The sequence below is a fragment of the Nematolebias whitei genome, chromosome 1 (genome assembly GCF_014905685.2).
Source record: "Nematolebias whitei isolate Nwh7 chromosome 1, NemWhi1, whole genome shotgun sequence".
Taxonomy (NCBI): domain Eukaryota; kingdom Metazoa; phylum Chordata; class Actinopteri; order Cyprinodontiformes; family Rivulidae; genus Nematolebias; species Nematolebias whitei.
The window spans coordinates 23,227,703-23,236,846 of NC_056498.1; the positions used below are offsets into that span (position 1 = coordinate 23,227,703).

The 9,144-nt window shown below is 40.6% G+C and overlaps 1 protein-coding gene across 1 annotated transcript; it reads left to right on the plus strand.

Annotated features, from left to right (window-relative positions):
* The first annotated feature begins 1,013 nt into the window (after positions 1–1,013).
* On the plus strand, positions 1,014–8,882 carry tinf2 (TERF1 (TRF1)-interacting nuclear factor 2). Its single transcript, XM_037682138.1, has 9 exons — positions 1,014–1,041; positions 1,308–1,510; positions 1,603–1,692; positions 3,390–3,668; positions 3,759–3,882; positions 5,469–6,225; positions 7,160–7,212; positions 7,288–7,367; positions 8,503–8,882. The coding sequence occupies exons 1-9, from the start codon at positions 1,014–1,016 to the stop codon at positions 8,620–8,622; spliced, it is 1,734 nt and encodes a 577-aa protein (XP_037538066.1). The 3' UTR covers positions 8,623–8,882.
* The last annotated feature ends 262 nt before the right edge of the window (positions 8,883–9,144 follow it).

A 9,144-nucleotide genomic window follows, 5' to 3' on the forward strand; every position in this document is an offset into this window, starting at 1 on the left:
CCTGCATGCATTTAGCTACATCAGCTAAATCTAAAGGTAATTTGAGTTAACCCAGTGAGTTTATCAATAGTTTACCTCTTTTTAAAACACTTGAATAATGGTTAGGGAGTATGTTAGGCTACAAACCTACAAAGTAAAGTTGGTACTTTCATCATTTATTTCTAAACTTTTATGGTTTGACCTTTAAAAACTCAACTTTATTAAGGAGTAATTTGTTTTAGTCAGAGTTAGAGTCAGAGTTTCTTTATTGTCATTCACATCTCATGTGGTACATGTGGTGGAGCGAAATTATGTACACAAGGTCCCAGTTACATCCAACAATAAAATGTATAAGAAAAACAGTAATAACATCTAAGATATGAACTAAGAAAAACATCAACTAAATATACACTAAGCACTCATAACATAAAACATTGAACATCAGCACAAACATGAACATGAGTCTGTGAGCAGACTCATGTAGTCATTTAGTCATATTAAAGAACATACTAGTATTTATGTCATTATATTCATAGCAAGAAAAAAAAAATTACGTTCCATTTGTTGAACTTTTATTCTTTTAACGTCCAAGCTCACATGTCTGTGCGTCATATCCTGTAATTAAACTTGAAAGCGTTTGTGTAAAACATTTTTTCTGCCCGCTTGGGCGGAGTTTCAAGAACAACAGACACGTTTATATGCGCAACCAAGAAGCACCGCCAATCCGGCACGTTCAGAACACCACTTAGAGCGAGCGCTGTCCTGTCAGTGAAGGCGGGAGAACGAGAAGCAGCAGTAACTTTTTGATAGATGTTTGTTTCGCCTTGTTTGTTGTGACTAAATAACAGCAGTGGTTCGCCTTTATTTTTAAAGGATAGCTATTTTGGAGCATCACAGGAGCTTCCTCCAAATAACTTTACTCCATGCATGTCGATAATTGAGTTTTAAAGCCGCAGTTTGCAGTAGGACTCTCTTGCTAAGCTAGCTAACGTCTACTTTTTGGTCAGGCAAACTCGTTGATTTTCCTCATCGAGATGGCCACCAAAAAACCCAACGAAAATGGTAAGTGTTAAACTGGACGTGAAAACATGACTTCAGTGATATGGTGGGAAAGTGTGGCAGTGGAATAAAGTTGTATTTAACATTGCAGCAGTTTACAAATAGCTCGTACTGAAGCATCCTGACGGGACGTTATTAATATCACCAAGTTGTGGTCAGCAGTCTGCTCTGAAGTTTGGATTTATACTTTGTAGAGCAGCGTTTTTTTCCAGCCCTGTCTGATTTACTTATAAAAAGTATTGTGTGACTTATTCTTGTTTTGTGCACAGGTGCCACCCTTCCTTTTGCTGCCCTGCAGCTCCTGGCCCCGCCTGTCCGTCTGGTGTCTGCAGCCCTCTGGAAGGTGATGAAGCAGAGAGATGTGATGCAGTACGGTGTTGTGGAGGAGTTTGTGACCTCTGCCTGTTTGACCTTACCTGGGCTGCTCACCTTCCGACACCAGGGCAAGCTGACACTAGGTCTGAGAGCCCGGGTGAGTGTTTCCAGTGTGGTCTGTGACATGCCACATCACGTCTTTCCTGTTTGTTTCCTTCATTCTCTCATGGGCATCTGCCATCTTTGCAGCTAATCTTAGAGTTGTGCCGCTCACAGCCTGATGCTGACGTGATCGCGCCACATCTGGAGAGGATCCGTGCTCCTGCTTCTTCGTCTGTGGTAATTTAGAGCCAACGCTCCTGAGTCGCACTGAACTATTTATTGTCGGGGACAATTTAATCAGGACAGTAGAACAAGTTCAAGTAACATCACTGTGTTTTATATAGGACTTTTAGTTAACTGCTAATTTACAATGCTTGTCTCTGGCCAGGCTTATTTATCTTCCAATACAAGGCATAATACTAATAAAACAAATCGTCACTGTCACGTTCCATAATTGGGCATAAAAAAAGGAAACTAAAGTAACATCAAATTTAAATAATCTGAATTACAATAAGGGCTGCATGGTAGCTCAGTTGGTAGAACTGTTGCTTCTCAGCGAGGTCGCTGGATTGAATCCCAGCCGGGAACATTTCTGGGTGGAGTTTGCATGATCTCTTCATGCATGCGTGGGTTTTCTCCAGGTACTCCAGTTTCCTCCCACAGACCAAAAACATGCATGTTAGTCTGATTGGTAACTCTAAATTGTCCCTAGGTGCGAGTGGTTTGTCTTGTTTGTCTCTATGTGGCACTGTGATGGACTCGAGACCTGTCCAGGGTGTACCCTGCACCAGTGACCCCTGCGACCCAAGAAGGAATAAGAGGGTAAAGATAATGGATGGATTGTGTCCAAGTATTTAAAACATTTAAACATTTCGTGTCTCTCAGGTCATCTGGACAGATTCTTCTTTGTTTAAACTTTTTTGTCTTTTATCCAAAGTACTTCTTCAGTCTGAAACACTGCAACAAACTCAGTCTTAGGCTGATGGTCCTCCTTTTGCATGTGAAAAACTAGTTCTGGCTGTCATCAGCAAACTGGTTGGTCCACTATGAGAAGGTGCTATATAGAAGACCGAGTCTGTTTTTATATATATATATATATATATATATATATATATATATATATAGATAGTCTGTTTTGCTATATAAAACTCAGTTCAGTTTTTAGAAATGTTGAAATAATAGAAGCTGCAGTCCCTCCCTAATGCATACTCCAAGCACCAACAGATTGTTTCTTAAAACTTGAACGACCCAATTCTGTCTGTTAGCGCAGTATCTCATGAAGCAGTGGACAGATTTTCATGAAACACTCAAAACTAAATTAATGCATTTACACCTAGAACTGATGAACTCTGCTGCTACAGCTAGTTTTAGCCAACACAAATAGTGGCTAAAACTTGGGTCAGTTTTACAGAGACTGAGCTCTAACATTTACCCTGAGCATGAGCAGAACCACTAAGATCTTTGTTTAAAGCTTTGCCGTGCGAGGTGAGGGAAGATATATGCATTCGCTGTGCCACACCGCGAGACTATCTCCACGTGTCTGACGATTCTTCTGCAAAAGAAAGCTGAAGAGTTTTAACAGAACAGTAATCTGAACAACAAACTTGTTGCTATGGGTCATTTTTACAATAAAGGATGTGAAAATACTGTAAATCAGCGTGTGATAAACTTAAAAAAACATGATGAAACCAGAGGCACTTCCAGCAAATTAAATACTGACAGTTAAAAGCTTTTGATAAAGTTTATGCTTTTTAAGATGGAGAGATCTTGTATGTTTTGCGTTACAGAAACGTAGTTTTCCACAGGACTTTATGGACCTTTTTATACCCAGTATGTCAGAGGCAGCGAAGTCTTTTTGTAAAAAAAAAAATCTAACTTGTGTGTTTATCATATTTGTGTTATAAATAGTGGAATTTCTCTTCTTTTTTTTTTAGAAAAAGGATGTTAAAATTCTGAAGACCGTTGAAAACTTCCATTTCTTTATTCACACGTTGTTGGCAAACGCAGCGGAGCGAGAACGCTTCTTTAACGTGAGTGTCCCTCCTCTGACGAACAGCACCGACGACACAGGAAGTGACATTCATTCTTTAATCGTCTGTCAGGATCAGTTTCCGGTGGATTACGGCCCGAAGTTTGAGCAGGAGTTGGAGAAGCTGCTGTGGGAGTTTTTGATTCGACTGGACCAGCTGCTTCCAGTTCCCAGCCTCGCTCAGGTCGCTGTCTCACGCAATATTGGATACAATTTTCACTCTTGTTGTAATCTGTTGTTCTAACTTTAAGACTGAATGTTCTGTTTTTGATAGACGCTGTCCTGGCTCGGTGAAGACCCCACTGTTTTGGAGGAATGTGCACAATTTGCCAATCGATCTCATCTTCTTGATGTTCTACTTCAGCATCAGGCGTGTCTGGGTCATCTGGAGTCAGCAGGTTCAGTTTTCACTCAGGGGTCTTACTTGTAGGAAGAAAATACTAAGTGTGAATAAACGTTGAAAATTGGAAATAACAAAATTAGCGTTTTGTTTGTTTCTGGAATATTTTTCTCTTGTTTAGCAACTTGTTTAAGTTACCCTTTAACAAAACGTTCATTTATTTATTTATAGTGAGCTTGATGTTGTCAAAAACTTTACAGTCTCTAACAAAGATCGTAGTTTTACAAAATAAAAACCACGCTAATTGAAAATCCATTTTTACCCGATTAATGATCATAAAACTGAGAACACTGTAATCAAGTGAGCAGTAGGACGTCTTTTTCTCATAAAATGCCTGTTTTTATTTTGCAACCAGAAGCTCTGCACCCTGTTGACAATTTCATTCATTCTGTTGAGCCTGATGTTGTTTAAATCTTTACAGTTCAGTCTAATTCAATTCAGTTTATTTATACAGCGCCAAGTCATCTCTGGGCACTGAACAGAAACATTCATATTCATAAAAAGTAAGTTAATAACACTATTTATCTGAGGAGCAGACTGCTTTGAGTCTAACGTCATCGCAGACTCTCATCTTGAGCAAGCATGAAGGTGACAGTGGAAAGGAAAAACTCCTTGATGAGGAAGAAACCTTTAGCAGAACAAGGCTCAGGACAAGCGTCCATCTGCTTCGACCTGCTGGGTTTGAGAGGAACAGGAAGGAGGAACAGATACACAATGGCAGGTCGAGAATCACCTGTTAAGATAGAAATAGTATCAAATAAAAACTATTCAAATGTAACAATTTATTTAAGGAAATGAGGTCCATTTTTCCTCCAGTAGTCTAAGCCTATAGCAGCATATCAAGCCAACCCTAACTATAGGATTTATCAAAAAGGAAAGTCTTAAGTCCAGTCTTAAAACTGGACAATGTGTCAGCCTCATGGACAGAAACTGGAAGTTGGTTCCACAAGAGAGGAGCCTGATAACTGAAAGATCTTCCTCCCATTCTACTTTTGGAAACTCTAGGAACTGCAAGTAAGCCTGCAGTCTGAGTACATAGTGCTCTGTTAGGAAAATCTGGAACAATAAGATCTGTAATATAAGATGGAGCTAGGTTGTTGAGAGCTTTGTAGGTTACAGTTGAGATTAACTCCTGGGACAAAAAAAACATGAACATTTATTATTTGGCAACAAATTTTTTGATTAAAGTCTCCAAGACGGATAAAATATTTGATAAACCAAAACATATTTTGTATTTAGTTAAAGTAATAGTTCAGATCTTTTAAAGTGTTGTTCATCAATCAGGTCCAAGTTGAACTTTTTCCAGACAAGTAGTTTAAAGAGTTATCTACAACAGGTAAGATAGTAATTGTTCATAATCTTTCCAGAGAACCCAACTTCAAAAGATCTGTCACTTTAAGGGAAGGTAAGAGGTTAGGTTTATTTAGTTTATTTCTGCAATGTTTAAAATAATAAAACACTGAAAACATGGTGCAGGAAGTCTACATTTTATTTTAATAATGAGTGACGGGAGGAATGGAGAAGTTTAGGTGAGAATTCCTAGCGAGTCCAGTGCTTCATCTTGTTTATTGTTTTTGTTTACAGCATCCTTGCCTCCGAACATGGGCGACTCCATCCTGGCTTCTCTCTCTTTGCCGCCGTCTGGACGAGTGGCGTCAAATTATCTAACGGGAGACAGCCAATCGTGCGATGAGTGGTGGAACAGCTCGCAGCCGGGGAAGAAGTCGCCGTTTATCGCACCCGTCATTGGACTCATTTCTAACGAAAACGTACCCGTCATGATCTCCACCAGGGAAAGACCGCAGCAAGATGACGAGGAGACAAACGTGAAACCGGACGCAAGAAACAACCCCCAATTCACTTTGATCAAACGGATGGAAAAAGCCAAAGACGACGGGCCGAAAGAGATTCAGGACGAGGGGAGCGTTTTAAATCGAAGCGGCGGAATAAAACGAAAGCAAGCGGGAAGCGAAACCGAGGAAGTACGTGTGACCACGTCTAGAAAAAAGAGGCTCAAAGGGCACGGGCGGTGTCTGAACGAGAGCGAGGAAGACGAAGCAGAAAGTGTCGGAGCGGACGGCTCTAACCAAGACCTCCTGAGCAAGCTCCACCTGCCTGAAGACCCGTTCCTCTGCTCCGTGTTTACTTCCTGTCTGAGCACACAGCCGAGAGTTGTTGTGGAAAAACTGTCGCTTGATTCTTCTGGCTGCAGCAGCAGCAGCTCGTCTGGAGGAGGGAAGTCGTTTTATAAGAGGCGAGACGATCACAGGAGGAAGGTGCCGGAACGAAAACAAACGAGCCGCCGTCAGTCACCTGAGAGTCCTGGCCTGGACAACAAAGAGTAAGAGACACGAGAATAAGAAGCGACAAACATTCAGACCATTTGGGATGGGCTCACAGTAATAAGATGTCACTATTAAAAATATATATATGGGTTAAACATTTTATTTAGCCTTTTATTAGTTCTGACGTTGATCCACTGAGTTAATTGAAAATTGGTTTCATTTTTACTGTACGTTGAATAAAAATACAGTTTATGCTTAAATTTAGAGGTTTTGACAGTCGGCGTTGTAGATCTGTTACAATAAAATACAATAAGTCTTTAAAACTTAGATTTTGTGTGTGTTAGTACACTGAATAAATGATAACACGTTTTAGTTAGTTCTCCGTGTCCTGATGCTGCTCAATAATCAGGTAAATCTGACGAGGTTAAGTTGGATCCTCTGGAAGGGTTCTTTGTTGAAACGTTTCGTCTTTTGTCCAAAAGTTTTCTTCAGTCTGAGGCGCTGTAATAAACTCAGTCTTATAAATAGCACCTCTTCAGAGTGGATCTACCAGTTTAGTGGAGACGACCAGAACTAGCTGTTAACATGCAAAAGTAGGATCATCAGCCCTAATAGCCGCTTGCTATTCACCGAGCTGAGTGATACTAGCAACAACAGCATTGTAAGAGGGCGACAGCTGAACATGGCGGCCTCCACCCGTTTAATGATGGATGGGTTCTCTTCACTAAGATGGCCTCCTTTACTCCTCTCTCAAACCATCGTTCCTCTCTATCCAGGATGTGAACATCTTCATCCCTGAAAGAGTGACCTCTGGCCTGGAGATGAGTGTAGACCACAGAGTCCTGGCCTGATGATGTTGCTCTTCTGTGCTGGTCCGTCCTTTAGATAAAAGATGAAACGTTTCAACAAAGAACCCGTCCAGAGCACCTGACTTAACCTTGTTCAATTAGTTTTTATCAGAATGTACCAAGTGTTTGTTCTGCTTGACAGAAACCAGCCTGTGTTTTCAAGCAGCCCTTCCTCACTGCAGCGGAGTAACGCAGGTGATTCAACACTTCAACTATTATTCGAACATATTTTGAAGAGACGGGTTCAAAGTTGTGTCATCTTGTGTTTAGAGGCGTCAGCTCTTCGAGGAGACGACGACGAGTACGTAGCAGATTCTGAAGATGAAGGGACGAAGAACTTTAAAGGCAGGGTACGTTTTGTCCAAAGATGAGAGATCTTGGTGGAGGTGAAAGTTGGGGCCTCTGTGGCAGATGCTGTCATAGAAACTCGTCTCTTAAATAGATCTGGGCTGTAATTACAGTTTCTCTCATGTCGTTCAGTTGTGTCAAGTAATTTATATGCTGTTAACTCGTAGTAGTGACTTTAAACTAACATGTTGAGAAATGGCAGCATTTTAACAGTTTTAGTCCAACTTTAAAATGATAGACCCACAATGTCATGTGAGACATCACACTCATTCTTTCAGCTTTTCCCTCTTCAGGGGTCTCCACAGTGAGTCGTCCTCCTCCATCTTCCTCTGTCCTCACTCCATCTACCTCCATGTCCTCTCTAACTGCATCCATATACCTCCTCTTTGTCTTTCTCCTGGCAGCTGCATTTCTAACATCCTTCTACCAGTATACCCACTGTCCCTCCTCTGGACATGTCCAAACCATCTCAGTCTGGTCTCTAACTTTATCTCCCAGTTGTTCAACCTGTGCTGTACCTCTGATGATCTCAGTCCTAATCTGATCCATCCTTGTCACTCCTAAGAACCTCAACTTCTTCATTTCTGCCACTTCCAGTTCTTTCTCCTGTCTTTTTTGTCCATGTCTCTGTCTCCAGACCATACACTGTAACTGGTCTCACCTGTCTTTAAACTTTTCCTTTGATCGTTGCCGACACCCTTTTGTCACATATCGCTCCTGAAACTTTTCTCCGTCCAGCCTGGACTATCTCCTTCACCTCTTTATTCCGTTTTCTTGAACAGTCGACTCTAAAATCCTGCACTTTTGAATACGTTACGAATGATTCTCAGCTACTACCACGTAAAATTGCTTTTATTAGTTCTGTATTTGTAAAGTTGAGTTGTAGCCATTTTTGTATTTTTAAAGGTCAGTTGGCCGTGTCAGCCATCTTGAATTAGATGGGCTCCAAATGGTAAACTGTCTACTAATTAATTTGAAATTAAAATCCAGCTATTGGCTCATGATACTTTACAAAAACACACAAACAAAAATATGATCGTTTGCTTTTTTTAATGGCAGGCTGTTTAAAAATAAATAAATAAAGTTTTTACTGTGAAAACTTGTGCTGTCATGTTTTTCTGACTTTATCGCCCCCAGCTGTTCGTGAAGCGCTACTACAAGACCAAACATGGCACCTATGTTCCCACCCTGAGGGAGTTCTGGAAACCAGGTGTGACTCGAAGAGATGCGTTGTCCTCTCGCAGCAAACGCAGGTGATCGTCGGGACTTTTCGCTGCACCGTAAGCTGCCTGGAAAACAAATCTAATCTACGACCTTAACCACATCACGTTTTCTCTTTATGCCGTGTACAAAATCAACCCAACCTGTTCAGACGTCAGACCGACTCCGGCTGATTTAAACATGTTTTATCATGAACAGTCCCACAGATAGTGCTGTAACTGATTATGAGCCGTTTTGTTTTCATTCATATTTAAACTCTTCCTTGATCTCGATTTTTCTCTGCCACCATCTTATTTACAACACAAAATGTAACGTTTGAATATTTTTGACTATTAAAGTTCATTTATTAAAAAAAGCAATCGTGGATTTTTATTTAATCCTTTTATTTTATGTTTTTACATTAATTGTGACAGTATTGGCAAACATCCTGATTCATACAAGATGAAAGAAAAACACGCTTCACACGAGTCCTGGCTTTAAAATAAAACCACATTTTGTTTTTCTGTTGATTTTACGCAGCTCAATCAGATTTGGTCACCTTTTATTTTAACATCCGGT

Coding starts and splice junctions, on each gene's coding strand:
- tinf2 (XM_037682138.1), top strand. CDS start 1,014: ATGGCCACCAAAAAACCCAACGAAAATG. Junction 1,693..3,389: donor CTCCTGCTTCTTCGTCTGTG/GTAATTTAGAGC, acceptor TTTTTTTTTTAG/AAAAAGGATGTTAAAATTCT. Junction 6,226..7,159: donor CCTGGCCTGGACAACAAAGA/GTAAGAGACACG, acceptor TCTGCTTGACAG/AAACCAGCCTGTGTTTTCAA.